The following is a 24622-nucleotide window of genomic DNA, read 5'->3' on the forward strand; positions in this document are numbered from 1 at the left end:
CTCTCTTGTTAGCCACATTTGTGCCATTTTTCCATTCATAATTTTATTTTTTATGTATATATAGATATCCTGCACTTTCTTGTAGAAATATTCTCCAATTCTGCTCTGGCGTCCCTCCATCCAGCTTACTTTTCTAGTCAACTTGGGCCAGTTCTTTTCTCATACCACTGTAATCTCCTTTCTTCCACTGAAATACTGACACCTGATATCAGTTTTTCCTTTTCAAATTTGAAAATGAACTCAATCATGTTATGATCACTACTTCTTAAGGGATCCATTACCTTTAATTCTCTAATCATCTCGGGTTCTTTACATATCACCCAATCCAAAACCGCCGATCCCCAATGGGCTTATTGACAAGTTGCTCTTAAATGCCATCCCTAAGGCATTCTACAAACTCTCTCTCCTGAGATCCAGTACCTTCTTGACTTTCCCCAATTTCCTTTCATGTTAAAATCTTTAATTATTCTGACAATTTCCTTCTGTCACACTATCTATTTACAGTTGTAACTCTTAGTCCACTTCCCGACTGCTGCTTGGGAAACTTGACATAACTGCCAATGGGGTTCTTTTACCCTTGCCATTTTTTTTTTTAAAACTCAACCCAAAAGGATTCCACCTCTTCTGACCTTATGACCCTTCTTTCTAGTGATTAATATCATTACTTACCATCAGGCGAACGCCACACCCTCTACCTACCTAAATTTTCCAATACACTGGACATTCAGCTCCCAAGCAAATAATAGTTATTTTCTGGAATCAATTTAAATGTTATCCACAACATAAAATCTATAGGTGGTAATTCCATTTCCATCTCATTTTTCATTTTGCCCTGCAAAAGTCATAATAGATTTCCCCAGGACTGTACATTTCAGTCAGCATGTTCTAAGGTCTTTCTGACCCATGGCTGATTGTCCACACATCCATTTTACATTTGGATGAAGGACAGATGTAATAAACTAAGCTTCAATAATTTATTTCTACCATTCAATGATAATGAATATTGGAGAAAACATTACCAAGATGCAATATGAAGCATCTAATTCCAATTGTTGAGAATATAAAAAAAAAGGTCTTGGCCTGAGCAAAAATGCCCATATTCCATCACTTATTTTCTAACCCTTCAATGCCTATGTTGGTGGTGGTTAGTCAATTTCTAAAAACATTGCAATATTTTCTTTTGATGGCGCACTCATTGTGCTGTTAGTTGAGAACCAGAATTTAGATCCAGCATATGCCTCATCAGGGAACTTGCAATTGGCGCTATTCTAAAGTGAGAATGAGGCACCATGGCTGACTAGGAAAGCTTTTAAAAGCCAACAGAAGGGAACTGAAAAAGCAATAAGAAAAGACAAAATATTGTAAATTATCCAATAATAAGAGAATACCAAAAGGTTTCTTCAGATTTATAAAGAATAAGACTGGCCTCGGACCATGGAAATATGACACGAATCAATTGGTAATGGGGCACAAAGAAAAGGCAGATGAAATGAACAGGAATTTTACACAGTCTTCAAAGTCAAAGTTCAGATTTATTGTCAAGAGTACATACTTGACCTCACATACAACCATGAGATTCTTTTTCCTGTGGTCAGGAAGAATTTTTACTTATTAGCGCAAAAAACCGTACTCAACAAAAGGAGAGAAACAAACAAATAAAAAGTGGTAACAAAGTGTGCAATGCAGAAAATAAATTTTCAGTAATAAATACAGTACGTTTCCAATTATCCAAAATGCTTGTGATCGGACGTGTATCAGTTAACTGCATTTTTCGGATAACTGAGAAATGGCTTTAAGCAGCCCAGTAATGTCAGCAGAATCAGATGTTTAAGTCTATCCCCAAAAATCGCAATGCCTGAGATGTTGGGCATTTGTTGGCATACAAGTTGACCCCCAAAAATTGCGAAGATTGATCTGCTGGCCGTTGGCTGGAGGTAACTGTTATCATGAATGCTCTATCAAAAAAGACAAAAGTATGAAGTGAGTTTTAAAGTAAAAGTTGTAGAACTTACCAAGAAAACCAAAAGCTGCGCTGCTGCAAGAAAATTTGATAATATAGAAGTTGATACAGTAAGAGACTGGATGAAGAAAGAGACATTAAGAAAAATGCCAAAAAACAATGTTCAATGAGAAGAGGAATCACTCATTGGCCAGAGTTTGAAAATCACATTGCAGAATGGGTAGATGAACAGAGGCAAGATTGCTACATAGTCACTCGAAATAAAATGAGAACATTTGCACTGAAATGGGCAAAGTCGCATCCAGACCTCAGTAAAGATTTTGAGGCTACAGTAGGCTGGTAGAACCATTTCATGAACAAGAAAAATCTGGTATTGCAACAAAAAAAATGCTCAGAAACACCAGTTTGCATTGGCAAATATTGGAAACATGGATGAAACCCCCATAAACTTCGACTTGACAGGCAATAGAACAGTGGAATGTAAAGGGGTGAAAACTGTGCAAACCAGAAGAACAGGCCACGAAAGACCAGGTTTACGGTGGTGTTATCATGCATAACTGATAGAATGAAGATAATTTTCAAATGCAAAAAATAAATGTAAAATAAAATTCCCAGCAGATATTTTTGTATATTTTCATGAAAAAAGATGGATGGATGAAAATGGTTTAAAACTATGGATAGACAATGTGTGGAACAGGCAGTTTATGCAAGAAACAGAGTTTGCTGGTCTGGGGTATGTTTTGTAGCCACTTAACTGAGAAAACTAAAAGTAGATTAGACAAAGTAACACTTACATTGCAGTTATCCCAGGTGTTTGACGTCTCTATCACAACCTCTCAATGTCTACTTGAACAAGCCATTCAAAGACCATGTGCATGAGGAATAGAATACATGGATGACGAGTGCAGAGTGCAGTTTACAAAAGGCAGCGCAATGTGTGATGAACTCGAGGTGCTGCGTGACTTTGTGCTCAAAGCATGGGACAAAGTGAAAGTAGAGACTAATAAAGTAGTTTAAAAGTGCGGTATCTCTTGTGCAATTGATGACATGGTAGATGATTTATTTGGGACACTGACAACAAAGCTGAAGTTGCCTCATCAGATGCAGACTGGGACTCATATGATGACTGTTAAAACAGTGCTTGCCATGATCTTTGCCTCAGATAGTGATAGTAATTTTGAAGGATTTTAAGTGTGTTGCTCAATAAAAATTTTGTTCAATAAAATTTTCAATGAAAATTTGTTGTAGTAATGTTTTTTTTTGTTTTTCAAGGGTCGACATATGCAGAATCGGCAACCAGTATTTATGAGCTGAATTTAAGGTCTCAAAAGTAGTAATATAAAAGGTATTAAAATTAATTTATTTACAGATGATGTTTTGATTTATTTAACAGAACCAAAAGAATCTTAGATTTTTTTTATGATTGGAACAATATGGAGTAATATCTGGCTATAAAATTAATTGGGAAAAAAGTGAAATTATGCCATTAATTGAAGATGATTATTACCTTTGTAAGAAATTTAAATGGTCAGATCAAATTAAATATTTGGGTATTGAAGTTGATAAAGATTTTATTCATTAATATGAATTGAATTATTTACCTTTATTGTATAAAATTAAGAATTATTTAAATTGATGGAAGATTTACTGCTAATGCAGAGTTAACTGCATTAAAATGAATATTTTTCCTAGGTTACAATTTTTTTTCAGTCTATTCCTTGTAAAGTTCCTCAAAAAAAAATTTAAGGATTTAAATTTTATAGTTAGGAAGTTTTTAAATGGAAAGATAAAATGTCAAGAGCAATTTTGCAAAAATTAATATTATGATCTAGGAGGTTTACAACTTCCAAATTTTCAAAATGATATAAGGCAGCACATTTAAAGTTTATTAATAGAATGTTTGGTTTGAAAACTTGATTGGTATTGGTATGGTCAGATATTGAATTAAATCGAATTAATGAGAATAGAGGGACCAATTTGTATATAAATAGAATTTGAAGTTGTTACGCAAATATAATTCACCAATTTTGATGCACTTGATGGAAATAGGGAATAAAATAAATGAAGATAGGTACATGTGAAGACACCTTTGTATCAGAATAAACATTTTCCTTTAACGGTTAATAATTAATTTTTGATAATATGGGATCAAAAAGGAATTATATTTGCTCAGGATTGTTGTGAAGCAGGTTATTTTATTACATTTCAAAGATTGAAGGAAAAGTATGAAATACCATTGAATACTTTTTTGTTATTATCAAGTTGGAGCTTTGTTGATGGATCAATTTGAGAATACTATGTGGTCGCTAAGACAGACACGTCATGAAATTTTGATTACTGATGGTAGGAAAAAAGATTTATATCACAAATGTATGGATTATTACAGAATAAAATGTTTTAGACAGATTTATAAAAATCTAGGTTAAAATGAGAAAAAGATTTAGGAATACAAATTAATTAGAGAAATTTGTGCAAAGTTATTAAAAAAATAGTGAATAGTGAATGTAAGATGTAGATTAGTTCATTATAATTTTATCCATCAATTCTATTTAACTCCTGAGAAATTAATGAGACATAATTTACTTTCTATCGATTTATGTTTTAGATGCTGGAAAGAAAAAGGAACGTTTTTACATTCAACATTTTTGGATGCAGTTTAAGGAACTTTTACAAAACATTTTTAAAGTTAAATTCCCAAAGGACCCATCAATATTTTTGTTAAGTAACATTAAAAATATTTGTTTGGAATGAAGATTAAATAAATTTCAAATAGCATTTTTGAGATTAGCATTAGCAGTTGCGAGAAAACGTATTTCTATTTCTTGGAAAAATTATATAGATTTGTATTTACTTTGATATCATATAGAATTGAGATTTTGCATACTATTGGAAAAAAAACATAATTTACGAGATAATTATGTTTGTCCTGATTGTAAAGTTTGGAGCCTTATTTGGATTATATGGGTTTAAAACTTTGAATACTTCTGCCTTGGTGTGGTGTAATGTCTCAATCCACGATATTTATCTATGTCATTATAGTCTACATTGTAGCGGGCCGAGTGGGAGTGGCAACGCGAATTGTCGCCGGCGCGGTTCTTTGGACATGGAGAACCATAATACAGGTGCTACATATGATATAGCGGCTGTGTAGCGGGTGCACAACGCAGCAATGCAAACTGTTGCTGGCAGACTTCTGCAGGTGTGTGGAACCCTAATGCGGACGTCTGCCTACTCACCTAATGGACCGCACGCGAGGGATACTGAGTGCCGAGGAATGGCACGTTGAGCTGTTGAGTTTCTTGCCGGAAGGCACGGAACACTTACAAGGCTAGATTTAAACCTGCCAGATCCGTGGATCGGCAGCAATCTCATAGTGACATCCCACCTTGTCCCGTGAAGCCCGGGACACACAGTATGTAAAAGAAGCCTGTAAACCCTGAATAAATAAGTCTTCAGTTGACTAATCTGGCGTGTCTTTGCATTTCTTTAGTAGCTCTTCTGTAGTAGCCACTACAACATCTCCTTTCTTCTTTTTCTTCCTTTTAGAAGGGGTAGTTAAGGGAGAGTTTCGGAGTGGTTTTAGGTAAGGGGTATGCAAAGGGGGAGGGGGTTTTTTTAGTAAGGGGGGGGGTTAGAGGAGTTTCTGTTATATGCCATGTATACTTATTAATATTTTATAATTTGTATTAAGTTCATTAAATCAAAGGTCTCAAAAGCATATCCGGCATAAAAGTCAACCCCATTTTTTGAGATTTTTTATGGTTTCAAGACTCAACATATGCCGAAATATACGGTAAATACAAGTCAAGTCCCCTTATCCAAAATGCATGGGACCAGAAATGTTTCAGATTTTATTTTCGGATTTTGGAACAATGAGTTTAAATATGTGAATAATGTACTTAGCAAAAAAAAAAACTTAATCCCTGCTTACAAAAGATAAATGCAGCACCAAATACTAGAAATTCTGCTAGATGGCAAAAAGCACAGTGAGTAATGTCTAGTGGTGATGGTGGTCAGCGCTCAAAAGGTTTTGGATTTGGAACTTCAGATAAGGGGTATTCGACTTGTATATAAAAAGTTTGCACCAGTTCTTGCTCAAAGGTGTAATTATACAGTGCATGCACAATTTCCAGCATAAAGAAAATTACTTTAGTACCGTTTTCCCAGGTCACTTCTTCTGTTCTGCATGTTTCAAGATTTGCAAGAACCATAGGTTGAATCTCTTTTGGCAACTAACTTCCAGTCGTAGAATTATATTGCACAAGTACTTTTTGACTTTTTGGTGAACTTCCAATCCTACCATGACTGAAAATGAATCGATATATGAGTCAATGTCAGAATTGACAAGAATTTCTGTGCAGGAAAATTTCAGAGTTTGTTGATAATTTTCTTATTATTCCAAATAAAACCTAATGGATATTTCTAGGCAAAGATGTAAAACCAAGAAACCCAAAGTTTTGAAACTTTGAAAAGAAAGAAATGGGATGCTGCCAAGCTTGCCTTAGAGGTGAAGTGTCCAATGTGGCACTTGGTACATTTTTTTCCTGAATATTTTTCTAGATTGTTGATGCTGTTCATCAATTACAACTCAAGCTGCAATCCCCAATAATCCAGATGTGGTCAAAACAGCATTATACATGATTGTACCACATATTCTATCACTTGCACTGCAGTCCTTTAGTGGTTCCATCAAGACTATGTACAAGTAATCATTCAAACGAAAAAAACAACTGCAGATAATAGCAATCTAAAATTAAATTCATAAAATTGAATAAAGGCTTTGGTCATGCCACATCTGTGGGAAGAAAAGCCAATCAAGTGAACGCCCTTCTGACTACGTCCATACACGATCTGACAAACGCCACTCATCTTGTGTCACCAGCAAACTTGTACAAGTGACCGATTTTCCCATCATCCAGGTTATTCATTACTATTGTAAAGAGACACAGCCCCACACTGATTCTTGCAGAACATCTTGTGACAGATTATGTTAGGTTTTATATTGTATATGGGTATGTTTTTGGAAGATCAATTGTGGCAGATTTTTTTAGTGTTGGTCACAGATCTCATTTAAAATACTGGAGCTCTGCTCAAGCTAGACAGTCCAGCTCTGAGTGCCTTTGCAAAAGCTTTGGGAGATGCCAAAAGAGACTTCACTAATGGATTGCTGTTTCAAAAGCAACAAATGAATGAACTCGGAGGATTAGGTTCGGAGCTGCAGGCTAACTGAGTGCAGTCAGCTGTTCTAAGAGAATCATGTGGTTTTCCGTGCGTGCATGCATAAGAGAGACAGAGAGGAAAAAAATGAGAATTCAGTTCAGCAGCAGCAGCTGGGATTGGAACCCGACAAGCTGGCAAACTTGTGGAAAAACCCTACGGGTTGTGAGTGTTTAGTTCAACCTAGTCAAAGCCCTTGTGGTCCATACAAGAGGAGAGGACTGGTTGCTCAATGTTTCACTTGGAATAAGAGAAACAAAAAAGTGCTCTGTGGTGACCTGAAAGAAAGAGGTCATCATCTGGAGAACCCTGAAGAGGCAAGTTTCATCAGCAAGACACTGAAGTGACTGATGGAATTAGATCAGTTGTGGATGTCCTGGAAAAACAAACCTCTCTCTGAAACCTGACAAGAGCTTTACTGAGCAGTAACCATTTACCTTTCAAGCACCAAAGCCTGTTGTACTTTATAAATATTAAATTCTGTGCACAGTATAAGAATTGCCTTCAACCAGTGAACTTGGAGGGGGGTGTGGCAAGATGGCATAAGGAATAGACATGCCTTCCAGTCCTCTCCCGACTCTTTGGTGTTGTTTTGTCTTTAAATGCCCGTTAAAATCTTTTCAAGGTTAGATATAGTTAGAGCTGTTAAACTAGTTTCCAATGGTACAATTGTTGAAAAAAAGCAAGAAAAAATGGCAACAGATTGTTAAGAAATTACATTTTCCGAAGATATCAGAGCCTACTTGTTTACAAGAAGCCAGGACTCAGCGTGGAATGGATCCGGGAGGAGAAGCACAGGAATCAGCAGCGGAGCTCCGTTCTCTGCCGGTAGGGCTCTTTAAAAATGGCACCCGGCAGCCCTTAGAACAAAGGGCTAGCCGGGTGCGTGTATTTCAGTCAATGCCCGCTATAAGCGCCGCTTTTGACAGCTGAAACAGCTGGGAAGCTGCCAGCTGAAGGCTTGCAGTTAAAGGGACGTCCACTGACTGATGTAGTGGTGGTGCTGCAAAGTGCACCACCTGAAATGAAGATTCCTATAGATCTCGATGTGTCGGAGATGCTTGACAGAATATGGCTTGGGGATAACCCTCGCCATCAACCTCCAAATATTACTGGGGAGGTTATGGCGGGGGTTTCTACACGAAGTCACACTGCAAGAAAAGCAGTTAAATTAAGGGAGGGAATACAAGACCTTTTGGCTATTCAGAAACAACTGGACCCTACTGTGTCTGAATCTACTTCAGTGGATAAGTTTCTTAAGAATCTTGAATCTAAGTTAACTGCTATATTGAAAGAATTTGTTAAAGCTTAAGATCAACTTGATACTAAACTTAATACCTTGGTGGATATTAATACTCAACAGATGGCTGATTATGGAGCTTTTAAGCTTAAAACGAGTGAAAGACTTGATTTTTGTGACCAAGGTTTAGTTGAGGTACAAGATCAATTACAAGGTGTCAATAAAACAATTGAAACTTTACAAATTCAGAATAAAAATTTAATGAAAAAGGTTGATTATTTGGAGAATCAATCCAGGCGGAATAACATAAAAATTGTTGGTTTACCAGAAGATATGGAAGGATCAGATCCAAGAAAATTCTTTACTGAGTGGATTCCACAAGTATTAGGACAAGTTCCCGGAAGGCTTAATACTGGAACGTGCGGGGGGCGTGGCAAGATGGCGTAAGCATCAGACGTGCCTTCCAGTCTTCTCCTGACTCTATCTTATTGTTTTGTCTAGAAATGCCCGTTAAAATTCTTTAAAAGTTTAGATAACTTCAGTGCTGTTAATTTAACTTATGATGGTACAATTGGTGGAAAAGAGCAAAAAAAAAATGACAACAGATCATCAAAAAACTACATTTTCCAAAAGTTCAAGTTTTGGAGCCTACCTACAGGAAAGATACCGGGACTCAGCCTGAAATGGATCCCAGGAGAGAGGTACAGCTTTCGGATGTAGAGATCAATGTTACATTGGTAGAGCCCTCTAAAGAGGGCGCCAAACAGCCTTTAGAACAAAGAGTTACTCAGGTTCGCACATGTGCAGTAGCATCTGACGGCAATGTTATGAATGAACCACTTGTAGTAACATCAGTTGAAGTACCGGCTGGGGAAAGGCATTTGTCAACTGTAGCGGTGGCACTGCAAACTGCACCTCTTGAGATAAAAGAACATATACAACTGGAAGAAATTAATACATTATGGACTGGGGAAAATCCGGCCAGCGTCCTCCAGTCACTGCTGGAAAGGCTGTGGCTGGGGTTTCCACACGCAGCTATACTACAAGGAAGGCAACCAGAATGAAGGAAGCAACAGAAGACCCTTTGGTTATGCAGAAGAAGCAGGAATCTGTTGAGCCAGAATCTCTTCCAATTGAAAAGATTCTTGTGAATCTTGAATCTAAATTATCTTATACAATGCAGGGATTATCTAAGATTATGACTGAACTTGGTACTAGGTTCAATACTCTGATGGAAATAAATTCTCAACAGATGGCTGAGTTTGGAGCTTTTAAGCTTGAAGTGAGAGATAAATTTAATTCGTGTGAAGAAGATATAGACGAAATACGAGATCAAGTTTCAGATATGACCAAAATGGTCGAAGATTTACAAACTCAAAATAAAAATTTGGTGAAAAAGATTGATTATTTGGAAAACCAATCCAGACGGAACAATATAAAGATTATTGGTTTGCCGGAAGGAATGGAAGGACCAGATCCAAGAAAATTTTTTACTGAATGGATTCCGCAGGTGCTGGGTCAAGAACATTTCCCGGAAGGTATAATACTGGAACGTGCTCATAGAGCCTTGCGTAGAAGACCTATTTCAGGTCAAAGTCCAAGACCTGTTTTGGTTCGTTGCTTGAATTATTACGACAGAGAAATAATTTTACGAGTGGCTATTAGAAATGCACAATAGAGAAAATCACCCTTGATGATTCAAAGTAATCAAATTTTCTTCTATTTGAGTCAAGAAGTTATGTTCCAATGACGGGAATTCAATTCTGCTAAAGAGTTGTTGTGGAAGAAAGGTTATAAGGCAACCTTTAGATATCCAGCTGTTTTGAAGGTTTTTCAAGATGGTTCGCAACCAAAGTTCTTTGATTCTCCAAAGGAAGCTATAGCATTTGCTCAAGAGCCGCCAATTGCTCAGTTTCAACAGAGGCGTAGTCCGCCGCGATCTCTAAGGAGACAAGAGATGGAAGAAAAGAAGGAATGGTTGTAATGGTGACTCGGCAGTTGGAGTTGATTAAAAGAAAAGTTGTTCTTTTTTTTTTCTAATGTTTTTGTTAAAAAAAGGAATATTAAATAATGATGATGTTAATTTAAGATGAAGTGAGAGTTGTGGGAGAGAACTGGATAGGCACCATTTCCTGAAAGTCATCTGCTACGTGTGAGTTATCTCACACCCATTTTTTTTTGGGAGTTACTGCATTGCGCGGTTTAGACGGGAGGGGGTATTTTTAACCTCCTACCCGTTTTTTTTTCCTTTTTTTGTATTATTAGATTAAAGAGTGAAGGGTTTTTTTTTGTTTATAAAAAAAGTATGAAAGTATTTGATTGTTTAAAAAACTAAAAATTGATGTGGTTTTTTTTGTAAAGTTTATTCAGTAGATAAGGAATATTTGAAATTTAAATGTGAATGGGATAGATAAGTTTTTTTAATATTTTTTCTTTAACTTTAAGGTGAAAGGAGTGGTAATTCTGGTGTATATTATTTTGCTATTTTAGTTATAGAATGAAGGGAATAATGGTGAAAGTTATAAATTGAATTGTACAATTCTTAATGAGGCTTGAATTTTGTTTGTGGTTTATGCTCCATTTGTTGAAGATATAGATTTTGTTGTAGATGTGTTTTTATTATTTGGATATCTGAATTTTAACGTAATGATTGGGGATATTTAAATGTGGTATTGGAGCTTTTATTGGATAATTATTCAAGAGTAAAAGGGAAAAATGGTGGAAGAGTACTAAAATTGAATTGTACAATGCTTAATGAGGTTTGAATTTTGTTTTAAGATGGTGGTTTATGTGACTAATATGATGATAGATGTGAAGTTAGTTGATATTTGGTGAAGGTTTATTTTTATGGAGAAAGTTTTTTTTTAATCTTTTTTTCCTCATGCTACAATTCTTTTTTAAGAATTGATTATTGTTTAATGTTTTTGGTTTTTTTTGTAAGTGGGTTTTTTTCCTCTTACATATATTACTAATCTTATTAATCCTTCACTCTTTATTGTGGGGGGGAGAAGGAGGGGGGGGTTGGATTAATTTGAGTCGGTTTATTAATGTTGTGTAATAATTATTGGGGGGGCATAGTTTGTTTAGATTATTGATGTTGTATTGTAATTTCATTATTTTATTTTTAATTTTTTTTAATGTAATCTTATATCTTATTCATGTTATAAAATCTTAAATAAAGTTTTTTAAAAAAAAACCAGTGAAGGAGGAGTGAGAAGTGAGATTGGACTGTGAATCAAATAACTTTTCTACACTAACACACACATTACATACATGTGCTTAGAATTAGAAGGCGGTTAAGTTAGGTTAAATAAATGAATAGTAATGTTAGAGTTTGATCCTGTTTTCATGTTTAAAGATCATTAAAAGCATCTTTTATTAAGTAACCATTTGACTTGGTGAAGATCTATTGCTGCTGGGATTTGGGGTCCTCTGGGTTCGGAACAACCTTTATTCACATCCTGTAATAGTGGGTCGCTAGCTGTTCTTCTCATTCTCTATCTCTAGCTGTTCTGACAATTTCTTGTCCAGCTGGCAAATTTCATTCAATTCCATTGGCATTCCTGCATTTCAACCAAATCTCTAATACATACTTAAAAGTAAGCTTTCAGGAAATCCATATCAAGTCTTCTGGAAATTCAACCAGGCTCATCAGGCCATTTCAAATTTTTGTTGGCTTTTTCCACTTCGCTGTAATGTTTCAAGATTTATTATTCTCTCCTTGCTTTCGGTCTCTATTAATTTTCCAACAAACAAAACACAATTCAAGGACTAGCTCTTGAGCCCAAGACGTCTGCAAACACAATGCCCACATTAAATTAAAATTCTGCTGCTTCCACATGGCTCTACTCCAGGCATATTCATTGGCTTATTTTGGCACCTCTTAAACACCGCTAATGTATCTGCACTCCTAGTCCTGGCAGCCATTCCAGGCACCAACCCCTCTGTGTGTAAAAAAAAACTGGTCTTGAACATTTCTTTTAAACTCCACCCATCCTCACCTTTCATGCATTTTTTCTTATTCATGACATTTTTACCCAGGGACAAAGATTCTGACAGTCGACTATTCCCGACTATTCCTCAATTTCTGTCAACTTTTATCATCTCCCCAAAGCCTCCAAAATTCCAGAGAAGGTACCCCAAGTTGTCCAATTTCTCCCCAGTTCACAAATGTTCTAATCCAGGCACATCAACATGGATAGGTTTTTTTTAAATAAAAAGTACAGGTACACTACATACTTGTGACTGTTCAGACTCCAGGATCAAAACTACTATAACCAATCCAAGCTCTTCAGGGTAAGTTAAGTGGAGAATCAGTATATTCCATCTGCCAAATCACCTGTCCATACTTTGTGTGAGATTCAAATTTGCCACAGTATTGAGCAACTTGTAGATTTTGTACAATATATTGACAGAGTTGAGCACAAAATTCTCTTCCATCTAAACAGGTGGAAAAGGGTACATAGTACAGCCCACCAATTAAACCAGTACAGTATATGATCTTGGAAATTATAAAATATTCCATTTTATTTGGCATGCACTAAAAAACTGACAATGCATGCAGGCATTGCAGTTCTCTTTAACAACACAAATTACTTCCATTACATAGTAATTTTTCTGATACACCAGAAGCAAGATGTATTGAAATTACAAGTCACATTACTATTTATTCACCTTCGAGAGAAAAGGCTTTGAGGAAGCAAATAAAAAATACACTTGCTTTTAGAGGATATTTTTGGTGAACTGACCAAATAAAGGCAAAGAAATCCAGAGATAAGACCAGTGGTTCTCAACCTTTTTCTTTCCACTCACATACCACTTTAAGTATGCCCTATGCCATAGGTGCTCTGTGATTAGAAAGGGATTGCTTAAGGTGGTATGTGGGTGGAAAGAAAATGATTTGAAAGCCACTGTTTTAATCGTATCTAATGAACTCGTTATGTGCATGGTTTCATAACTCCAAAAGAAATGGGCCAATGACAATTTTTCTCAAGCAAAATATTTCAGTAATAATTGGGTCTAGAGCAGTGATTCTCAACCTTCTCTTCCTACTCACATCCCACCTTAAGCAATCTCTTACTAATCTAAGACCACTGATGAAATAGGGAATATTTAAAGTGGGTATGTGAGTGGAAAAAGGTCGAGAACCACTGGATTAGACACAACATATTTTAGACACTAAAAATAAAAATCACACAAATTAATTACATCTGTCAAGTTTGTTCACAATAAAATGACAATAATTATAATCAATCTTGAGTTTGAGGAGTCGAGCAACTAAAAGGATGGCATGTTTCATTTCTCAATGAAAGTATCAGAATTCTGCAGATTATGCTTGTTCAAAAAACACTTTCAAAAAGTTATGAAAGTTTAAAATCATTGAAAGCAATGAAAGTTAAACAACAGTGCCCTCTAGTGACAAATACATTTTTTATTATTGTCACTAGACCACAACCACATGCATTTTTGTGAAAATAAAGTATGCCTTCTGTTTCACTAGTTACATGCATATTTCAATACTTTTTAAGTGACTACCAAAAATTTGCCAGTACTGCAATTAAAAAGATATCCTGCTGGGTAAATAGTACCTGAAGTATATTCTGGCACCAAGAAATTAATGGAAATGGTAGAAATGAGTCAGTGACAAATACTGAAAACAAGGAAGCGTATACAATATAAAGAATGATCAGATTCATCTGCATATAGGAGATTCATCCCCTACTCATATGCAATGGTTATATGATGTAATGTCCTATTTAAGTTTAGAGAAAATCGGATGTAATATTAAAGATGGAAAGTTTCAATTTATGAAATTATGGGGCCCATTCTTAGAATTTTTTTTATAATTGGAAGAATCAATAGTTATTATACATTCTGGTAATTCTTTGTTCTCCAGGGGTCGCCCCTGATTCAACATCATTATTGATTTTTTTCTCATTATAAAAATAATATTAATTCGAGGGAGGGGATAGATTAGTTTAGTTCATTAGTTTTTTTTAAATATTTAAGTCCATTGAATGGGTCTGACATGGTTGCATGCTTTGTTTATCACTAGATTGAATTATTACAACTATAAATGTAGTTATGCATATTCTATTATTCACCTAATATTTTTTTCTCCCTTTTGTATGTATTTACTTATATACAAATGATTTATTACGTAATTATCATTTATTATATATGGTCAAATATATGCTCTGTGAAATCATCAACTATCAGCTAAACCTTAATATGGAATTCAATGGCATGTTGTGCTCAATTATATAGAAAAACAGCCTGACCAAACAAAAGACTACATGTCAAAATATATACAGTGCCCTCCATAATGTTTGGATCAGAAACTTTTTTTTTATTTGCCCCTGTGCTCCAGTTTTAAATTTGTAATCAAACAATTCACGTGATTAAAGTGCACATTCCAGATTTTATTAAAGGAGGTTTATGTACATTTTGGTTTGACCATGTAGAAATTACAAAACTTTTTAAGTACATAGTCCCCTCATTTCAGGGCACCATAATTTGTGGTTTCACCACCTAATAAGAGGCCCTTCATGGTGCATGGCATCGCTAATTAGTGCAATTATCACTTTATAAGAGCAACTCCACATCGGGTATAGTTACTGATGAGTGCGATTGTTACTTGTAAAAGCTCCTCCCTATTGAGCTTCATCACCACCCACTCACCACTACCAATCAGAAACCTCTGGGAAGGCTATGAACATGGCAGAGAGCTGCAGAGTCCCCCATGGGTAGAAGTGAGATGCAGAAAAGCAAGCGCCTTTTATTATCGATTGCTCAGAAGTTGGAGCATTTTCTGCATTTGCACTATTTGATAATTTTTTTTAAAAACATGCTAGTGATATTATGGTCTTTATTTATCTAAACTCATTTAACACCCCACGCCCTCTGTTTTGTGCGATTTTGAAACATCACATTTGCTTAAAGGGACCGCCATTTTAAAATGATTCCAAAATCCAGATTCCGAACAACAGCAGGTGCACAGTCCTGACGATCCCAAATAAAAGGTTAGGCAGGTGTACTCACAAATAACTGTGAAGGCAAATGTCCCAAACATTATGATGCCCTGAAATGAGGGGACTATGAACATTACTCTGTCTACACCCCTCAATTTTATAAATCTGTCAAATCTCCACTCATTCTTCTACACTCCATGGAATAAAGTCCTAACCTGTTTAATCTTTCCCTGTAACTCAACTCCTGAAGACTGGCAACATCCTAGTAAATCTTCTCTGCACTCTTGCAATCTTACTGATCTCCTTCCTGACGTTTGGCGACCAGAACTTCACACAATATTCCAAATTTGGCCTCAACTTCACCATAACATCCCAACTCCTGTACTCCGTACTTTGATTTATGAAGGCCAAGATGCCAAAAGCTTTCTTTACAACCCTGTCTACCTGTGACACCACTTTCAGGGAATTATGTATCTGTATTTCCAGATCCCTCTGTTCTACCACACTCCTCAGTGCCCTACCATTTACTATGCATGTCCTACCTTGGTTTGTCCTTCCAAAATCCAACACCTCAACATGTCTGCATTAAATTCCATCTGCCATTTTCTGGCCCATTTTTCCAGTTGGTCCAGATCCCTCTGAAAGGTTTAAAAGCCTTCTTCACTGTCCACAACGCCTGCGATCTTAGTGTCATCAGCAAACCTGCTGATCCAATTTACCATATCATCCAAATCACTGACATACACAACAACAAAAAAATGGTCCCAGCACCAATCCCTGAGGCACACCACTATTCACAGGCCTCCAGTCTAAGAGGCAATCATCCATTACCACTCTTTCTTCTCCCATTCAGCCAATTTCAAATCCAGTTTACAACCTCTCCATAGATACCTAGTGTCTGAATTAACCTCCCATGTGGGACCTTGTCAAAGACCTTACTAAAGTCCATGTAGACAACATCCACAGCCTTTCCTTCATCTACTTTCTGGGAAACACTCAAAAAAAACTCTAAGATTCATTAAACACAATCTACCATGCAGAAAGCCACACTGACTATCCTTAATCACCTCTTGGGTATCCAAATACATGTATCCGATCTCTCAGAACATCCTCCAATAATTTACCCACGACTGACGATGGGCTCTCCGCCCTGTAGCTATGGGGATGACCAGAGAATTAAAGGAGCCAGGACGATCAGGGCTAAGGTTCAAAATGTGAATGCAAGAGTTACAGAAAGACATGCAAGAAAGTATGCACAAATGTAATACAAGTACATGCCTGATTTTCAAATTCTCTGCAGTAACAAAGCTGGAGCAGAGGCAAAGCAGATCCATCAACAGATTCGGAGTATGATCAAATATATAAAGTGCTAGTATGTGTCACTCATGACTGAAAAAATAGTGCTTCTCTTCAGTGATGATGTTTTCCTGTGATTTTGGCATAAATTAAACAAAGAAAACATGAAACTCAACACCACTGTACTTACCATTCTGTCCATGGCAGTCATTCAGTTTAGACAAGAGCTCATTAAACTCATCTTGGTGTGCAATCCAGTTATCCTAATTGAAAGTAAAAGATCATCAGTTAAACATTTTTCATTTACAAATTAAATACAGAGATGATAGCAGGAATGTGAAATGCAGCTGAATTCATATGCTAAAATAGAAAGATGATAATATTTCAGCTGGTACATTTCATTAATACCTGGATCTAAAAGCAAAATATTTCTGCATAGAATCAAATAATAGTTCCAGCACCCAAGAGGTGTTTTTGGCCCATGGAATTTGTACTGGTTCTTCATAGATCCAACTAATCAGTACCATTCCATTGCTTGAACAGAGACATTTTGAATGACCTATTGATCCTAGCATTGGACAAAGATTCAAGTTAACTGCAAATAGAAGTCAAAACTCATTGCACAAAAAAGAGTGATGGAGGTAAATACTCTTATCATTCTTAACAAGTGGCTGAATGAGCACTGGAGCCATATAACATAACATAATTACAGCACGGAAACAGGACATTAGGCCCTTCTAGTCCGCACCGAACCAAACACTCCTCTCTAGTCCCACCTACCTGCACAATGACCATAACCCTCCACCTTCTTCTCATCCATATAACTGTCCAGCTTTTTCTTAAATAATAAAATTGACTCTGCCGCCACAATTTCTCCCGGAAGTTCATTCCACACCGCTACCACTCTCTGAGTAAAGAAGTTCCCCCTCATGTTACCTCTAAACCTCTGCCCCTTAACTCTTAACTCATGTCCTCTTGTTTCAATCTCTCCTACTCTTAACGGAAATAGTCTATCCACATCCACTCTGTCTATCCTTTTCATAATCTTAAATACTTCTATCAAATCCCCTCTCAACCTTCTACGCTCCAAAGAATAAAGACCTAATCTGCCCAATCTCTCCCTGTACTCTAGATGCTTAAACCCAGGTAACATTCTGGTAAATCTTCTCTGCACTCTCTTCACTCTGTTTATACCCTTCCTATAATTAGGTGACCAGAACTGCACACAGAACTCTAAATTAGGCCGCACCAACACCTTATACAATCTCAACATCACTTCCCAACTCCTATATTCAATGTAATGATTGATAAAGACCAGCATACTAAAAGCCTTCTTCACCACCCTATTCACATGAGTTTCTACCTTCAGGGAACGATGTACCGTTACTCCTAAATCCTTCTGCTCTTCTGTATTCATCAATGCTCTCCCATTTATTACGCAAGTCCTGTTCTGATTCTTCTTACCAAAATGAAGCACCTCACACTTATCAGCATTAAATTCCATCTGCCATTTTTCAGCCCACTTTTCCAAGCAGCTCAAATCCCTCTGCAATCCTTGAAAACCTTCTTCATTATCCACTATTCCACCTATCTTAGTATCGCCTGCATATTTACTAATCCAATTCACCACCCCATCATCTAGATCATTAATGTATATAACGAACAACAATGGGCCCAATACAGATCCTTGAGGCACACCACTGGTCACCGGCCTCCAACCTGACAGACAATTTTCCACTACCACTCTCTGGCCTCTCCCTTTCAGCCAATGTTCAATCCATCAGCCAATGTTCAATCCAACAAAGGCCAAGGGCAGAGAAGTGGGATTAACTTTAAATTTATTTCTGCTCAAATTATTTTCTGGAATCTCTATTAGCAATTTCACTTGGTTTAATTTCAGATACAGGTTATGCTATCTAGCATTTTTTTTTAATTCTTTAATATTTATGGCTCATATAACATTTATATTTTTAATATTTAAAATTTGTGTTGCTACTTTGTTACATTTTTATACCACTCTGTAAAATGTCTGTAAGTTTATTTTAAAATGTGCCCTTTGCTTCCTGGTATGTAGGAGAAGTTTCTTAATACAACTGGCTGCTCAGCAATTTGATAACATCACAGCCGCTGGCATCAGGAAGCTAACAAGAGACAAAAAAGTAGAAGTTCTCACTACTGAGCTTGCTAGATCTTTAAAGGGAGCTCTCTTTAATATCAACCATGAACTTCATCACTGACTAAAATTTCCTGGACTATTTACATTTCTTCTGAACTCCCATGCTGAATCACAGTTTATCGGATTATACCTATTATAGTGAAGAAGGATAGCAGTAGCTAGCTTGCTGAGCACTGACTTCCCTAGAGCCAAAGAATATTCCAAACATACATTGTTTTCAAGAACAGTCTAAAACAAATCAGAATTTGGACTTTATATTTCTCCTTGTCAGAATATTTTCATCAATAAAGTTGACAACTCCCCCTCCCCCACCCTAATCCACACACGTGCACTTCTAGAAACTTCATTTTAACATCTACCCACGATTATCATGTAGCTGCCGGCTTCATAGATTTTTTCCCCCCTACAAAGTCCTCATCATTGTGTCAATGGTCTCAAAGGATTGTAACCATAGTTTGCCGAATGCATCTCTAATACCACTAATGATAACATATTATGTGCTAATGTCGATATAAAATTCTGAGTTTCTTTAATTTGCTTTCTCAATGCTATAATCGAGAACCTCGTTATCAGTATGGTTAGCAGAGACCAATCAGATATCTTGGGCACTCTCCAGATTCAAAAAATAAATGACCACTTAAAAGTTGATAGCAGTAACACCAATCACTTGAAAATTCAAGTTCTTCAATTAAACACTCAAATCTAGTAGCAGTCTATATCAATGCTCAATACTGAAATATGATTTTACAGCATGTCAGTAGAACTAGCTGCTAAAGCATTGGAGGCAATTTTTCCCCATTTTAGATTGGAAGCAAAATTGCACATCAAATAATGGAATATTCAAGATATTTATATACTTGGGTATCACCTCATTCAAAATTCATGATATATCATCTCATGCATTCAAAAATTGGAGCAAATCTGTGTAACATCTGAAGACTTACTTCATGATTCTTGGTTGCTCCGAGACCCACAGTATTGTTCTTGATTTGGACTTTAATGTTTTCAGTTGTACCCTGTTCATGGGCTCCAAGTCCCTAGAAAATAAAAACTATATCAGTTTTTTTTTCCATAACAAATTTATCATAAATCTGCATTTAACTTCAATTGATGTTTTGGTTTATAAATACACAAAATACTTTCAATATTAATATTTATAGAAGCTGCTAATAAAATAAGGATATTTCCGTGAGTACAATAGTTTCTCAAAGTACCATTAAAATTTCCAGGATTCTCTTCATTAACTTTCTTAAACAAGGAGATTACATTTACCATTCTCCAATCCCTCTCCTGTGACCAGGAAGACCCAATGATCATTGCCAACACCCCAGCAATCTCTTCCCTCACTTCCTGTAGTCACCTGGGGTATATTGCTTCTGGTCCTGGAGACTTAGCTATTTGCTCACCAGGGTATCGGCAGTGATGCATAACCTGAGATGATAAGGGAATTAAAGGTAATGGGGACCATAATATGATTAAGTTTCAAATTTGTGTCAATATTTTAGTGGAACAAAGCAGATTACATTGGTATGAGAGAGGAACTGGCCCAGGTTGATGGAGGAGAAGCAAGAAATAAAGAAAAAGTGCAGATAAACATATTCTGAAAAGGAAAGAAAATTATGAATGGAAAAATGGAACAAATGTAGCCAACAAGAGAGGTTAAGGCTAAAATAAAAGCAAAATGGAGGACATACAAGGAAACAAAAATTAGTGGAAAAACAGAGAACTGGGAAACATTTAAAAACTTACAGAAAGTCAACGAGTCATAGGAAAGAAAAGGTGAATTATGAAAGGAAATTGACAAATAACATAAACAAGGATATTGAGTTTAAAAAAAAATATAGAGTAAAGGAGAGACACGGGTAGATATAGGACCGATTGAAGATTGGAGAAATTATAATGGGTAACAAAGAGATGGGAGAGGAACTAAATGAGTATTTTGCGTCAGTCTGCACTAAGGAAGACCTGATAGTCAGAAATCTCAGGGAATAGAATTAAGTACAGATTACTAGAGATAGTGCTTAGTAAACTGAATGGACTAAAGATAGATAAGTCTCCCAGACCAGATGAGGTGCACCATGGGTTTTGAAGGAAGTGGCTTTGGAAATTGTGGAAGCATTAGATATTAATTTTCAGAAATTAATAGACTCAAGCATGGTTTTGAAGGATTGGAAGGTTGCAAATGTAGGGAGGCAGAAAAAAGGAAATTATAGGCCTATTAGTCTGACCATAGTAGTTAGAAAGTTATGCAAGGACAAGGCTATGAAATACCTCAAGGTGCATGACATGATGGATCCAAGCCAGCCTAGTGTAATGAAGTGAAGTTCCTGCCTGACCAACCGATTGGAATTTTTTGAGGTAATTTCAAGTAGTATGGACAAGGGAGAAGCTGTGGATGTTGTGTATTTGGATTTTCAAAAAGCCTTCGATAAGGTGCCGTGTAGAGGCTGTTTAATAAGACGAGAGTCCATGGAATTACAGGAAAGGTATTAGATTGGGTGGAGCATCGGCTGATAGGCAGAAAGCAAAGGGTGGGAATAAAAGGATTTTGTTCTGATCAGTTGCTGGTTACTAGTGGTGCTCCATGGGGGTTGGTGTTGGGGCCACGTCTTTTTACAATATATATTGATGATTTAGATTATGGATTGAATGGTTTTGTGGCTAAGTTTGCAGATGACACCAAGATAGGTGGTGGTGTAGGAAGTGCTGAATAAACCAAAAGGTTACAGAAAGATTTAGACAGCCAAGGAGAATGGGCAAAGAAGTGACAGATAGGATACAATGTTGTGAAATGCACAAATGTATATTTTGGAAGGGGCAATAAACAGGCAGATTATTATTTGAATGGGGATAAAATTCAAAATGCAGAAGTGCAAAGGGACTTGGGGGTCTTTGTGCAGGATAGCCTAAAGGTTAATCACCAGGTTGGATTGGCAGTAAAGAAAGCCAATGCTATGTTGGCATTCATTTCAAGAGGAATAGTGTATAAGAGTAAAGAGGTGTTGATGAGGCTCTTTGGGGCACTAGTGAGACCTTATTTGGAGTACTGTGTGCAGTTTTGGGCCCCTAATCTTCGAAGGGATGTAATGATGTTGGAGAGAGTACAGAGATTTACCAGGGTGATTCCTGGAATTCAAGGGCTATCATATGAGGAACATATCCATTTAAAAGAGATGAGGAAAATTTTTTTTAGCCAGAGGTTCGTGGATTTATGGAATTCATTGCCACATATAGCTGTGAAGGCACGATCATTGAGGGAGTTTAAGGAAGATATTGATAGGTATCTAATTAGTCAAGGTATCAAGGGATATGGGGAAAAGGCCAAAATTTGGAACTAGATGTGAAAACAGTTTAGTTCAGGGTGGAGATTCAGCATTTCCTCTTTCTTAAGTTCAACATACTCAAGCACATTAGTCTGTACTATACAGACCTCACATTCACCAGGGTCCCTCTCTCTGGTGAACACTTGAAAACTATTCATTTAGCAGCACCTCCAGGCACATATTGCCCCTTTATCCCTAATCAGCCTACCTTCACTCTAATCATTCTTACCATTCCTGTATAGTGTCTTAGGATTTTATTAAACCTTCCTGCCAAGAACTTCTCTTCTAGCTCAGAGGGACAAACTATCCAGACCCTCACCCAAGTGGTCCCAAAACATTCTCCACATTTCAGCTATTAATTTCATAAATAACATCTGTCCCAATTTTTATTCCTGCCATTCCAATTGAAATTAGCCCTTCCACACAGAGACCCTTTCCCATTTTGTCGACTTGTATCCTTGTTCATAGCTATACGAAAGGTCCGAGAGTTGTGGTCACTGTCTTTGAAATGCTCAGCCACCAAGAGGTCTGTCCATGTTCATTCACCAGTACTAGATTCAGAACGGTCTCTCCTCTGGTTGGTCTGTCCAGATACTAGGTCAGGAATCCTATTTGGACGCACCTGACAAATTCTGCCCCATCTGAAGCTTTTGTACTAAGGAGATGCCACTCAATATTAGGGAAGCTGAAGTTCACATAACAACAACCCTGTTAATTTTGCACCTTTTCAAAACCTGTCTACTTATCTGCTCCTCTGTAATCCAGTGGCTATTTGGAGGCCTATAAAATATTCCTAATAGAGTTTTCACTCCCTTCCTGTTTCTACCTTTGATCAACACTATTTAAGGAGATGATCTTTCCTTCCTGCAGCTGAGATACTATCAGGGGTGTATTTAAGGTATGGCAGGCATGGCTCGTGCCCAGGGCGCTACTTGAAGGCGCCCCCCGCCACCAGCCCAGACATACAAGGAACACACACCTGCTCGGTATGCTCGTCCTCCTTCCTCATCCTCAATTATACAAAGCCAAATACAACATGGCGACCACCAAGACCAACTCTCACGAGACCTCCTTGTCACCATGTATTTCACGCATTGGCCACACCTGCCATAGGCGCCATTTTGTGTAGATACACCGCTGGACACTATCCCTGATTAGTAATACCACTCCATTCCCTTTATCTCTTTCCTATCCCTTTGAAACTCCAGAACAAGCATCAGCCAATCCTTTCCTTTCATTATACCAAGTCTCTGTAATGGCCACATCACAACTCCATGCTCTTCCATTCAACCAATTGTATACTCCAGCCACAGCCTATCCTTCCTCAGTTTTACTATACTTTACAACCACTTTTCCACTAACTGCTCCATCACATTGGTTCCCATCCGCCTGCCTTGATAGTTTAACCCTCCTCAAAAGCTCTAATGAACCTGCTTGCAAGAATATTGGTCCCTATCAAGTTCAACACATCGCTTTTGTACAGGTCATACCTTCCCCACAAGAGATCCCAACAATCAATAAATCTGAATGTCTGCCCAACTCTGCAGACACCATTCATCTGCCATAACTTCCTATTCTTGCCTTCTCTGGCACATAACACAGGCAACAATCCAAAGATTACCACCTTTGAGGTCCTGCTTTCTATCTTCCTTCCCAACTCCATATATCACTCTTCAGGACCTCATCCCTTTTCCTATTTACGTCATTGGTAACATTGTTTACCATGAAATCTGGGTGCTTACCCACTCTCGCAAGAATTTTATGGACATGATCAGAGACATCTCTGACCCTGGCAATTGAGAAAGAACATACCATCCAAGAGTCTCAATCTTTTCCATAGATTTTTCTATGCCCCTAACCAATCATCATCACTCTCTTGCTCGCTACCTCTCTGAGAGAAAGAGCCAGATTCTGTGCTAGAGACTTGGTTGCTGTGACTTTTCCTTAGTAGGGCACTCGCCCCCAATAGCAACTAAAACAATGTGTTATCAAGGGAAACAGCCACATGGGTACATTGTACTGACTGCCTATTCTATCCCTCTCCTGACAGTCAATCTACCAGTTTCCAGCCTCCTAGGTGCAACTATCTCTCTGTAAATCAGCCCCTCAGCCTCCTGAATGATCCAGACTTCATCTAGCTCCAGTTTTCCAAATGTCAGTAAAGGAGCTGTAGTTGGATACAATTCTCTTAACTCACACATTGCTCATACAATTTATATATTTCATTCTCCTTTAGAGACAAAATAATCACCTTTCCCTTCGACCATCCCATTTTTTCCAACATCTTCAATCCAAATCTGGATTCATCATTCTTCCAGTTGTTGTTCCTTGGATCTACAGACCACTTCTGCTTTCTACGGGCTAAAAAGAAAATATTTGGGAAACTTGTACAAGAAATTTTAAATAACTCGTTATTCAGTCACCAAACACAAAAAAAAA

General features: G+C 37.1%; 1 protein-coding gene and 1 long non-coding RNA gene across 4 annotated transcripts in view; one reads left to right on the plus strand and one right to left on the minus strand.

Annotated features, from left to right (window-relative positions):
* The window catches only part of LOC138736706 (uncharacterized), a 39481-nt gene extending 34096 nt beyond the window's left edge, over window positions 1-5385 (plus strand). Inside the window, exons 2-3 of one of the 2 annotated variants that reach the window (XR_011340515.1) lie at window positions 3233-3305; window positions 5000-5385. This is a non-coding gene — a long non-coding RNA (uncharacterized lncRNA). Of the gene's footprint in view, window positions 1-3232; window positions 3306-4565; window positions 4652-4999 lie in introns of those variants that run through there. The other variant, XR_011340514.1, reaches the window with a different exon arrangement.
* The window catches only part of pinx1 (PIN2 (TERF1) interacting telomerase inhibitor 1), a 139677-nt gene that overhangs the window by 106607 nt on the left and 8448 nt on the right, over window positions 1-24622 (minus strand). For both annotated transcript variants that reach the window (XM_069886617.1, XM_069886618.1), the window contains exons 2-4: window positions 24435-24544; window positions 19805-19897; window positions 16875-16947 (exon numbers count right to left, since the gene is read on the minus strand). In XM_069886617.1, coding sequence (XP_069742718.1) covers window positions 16875-16947; window positions 19805-19897; window positions 24435-24544 — 276 coding nt within the window. The remainder of the gene's footprint in view (window positions 1-16874; window positions 16948-19804; window positions 19898-24434; window positions 24545-24622) is intronic.

The sequence above is a fragment of the Narcine bancroftii genome, chromosome 6 (genome assembly GCF_036971445.1).
Source record: "Narcine bancroftii isolate sNarBan1 chromosome 6, sNarBan1.hap1, whole genome shotgun sequence".
NCBI lineage: Eukaryota > Metazoa > Chordata > Chondrichthyes > Torpediniformes > Narcinidae > Narcine > Narcine bancroftii.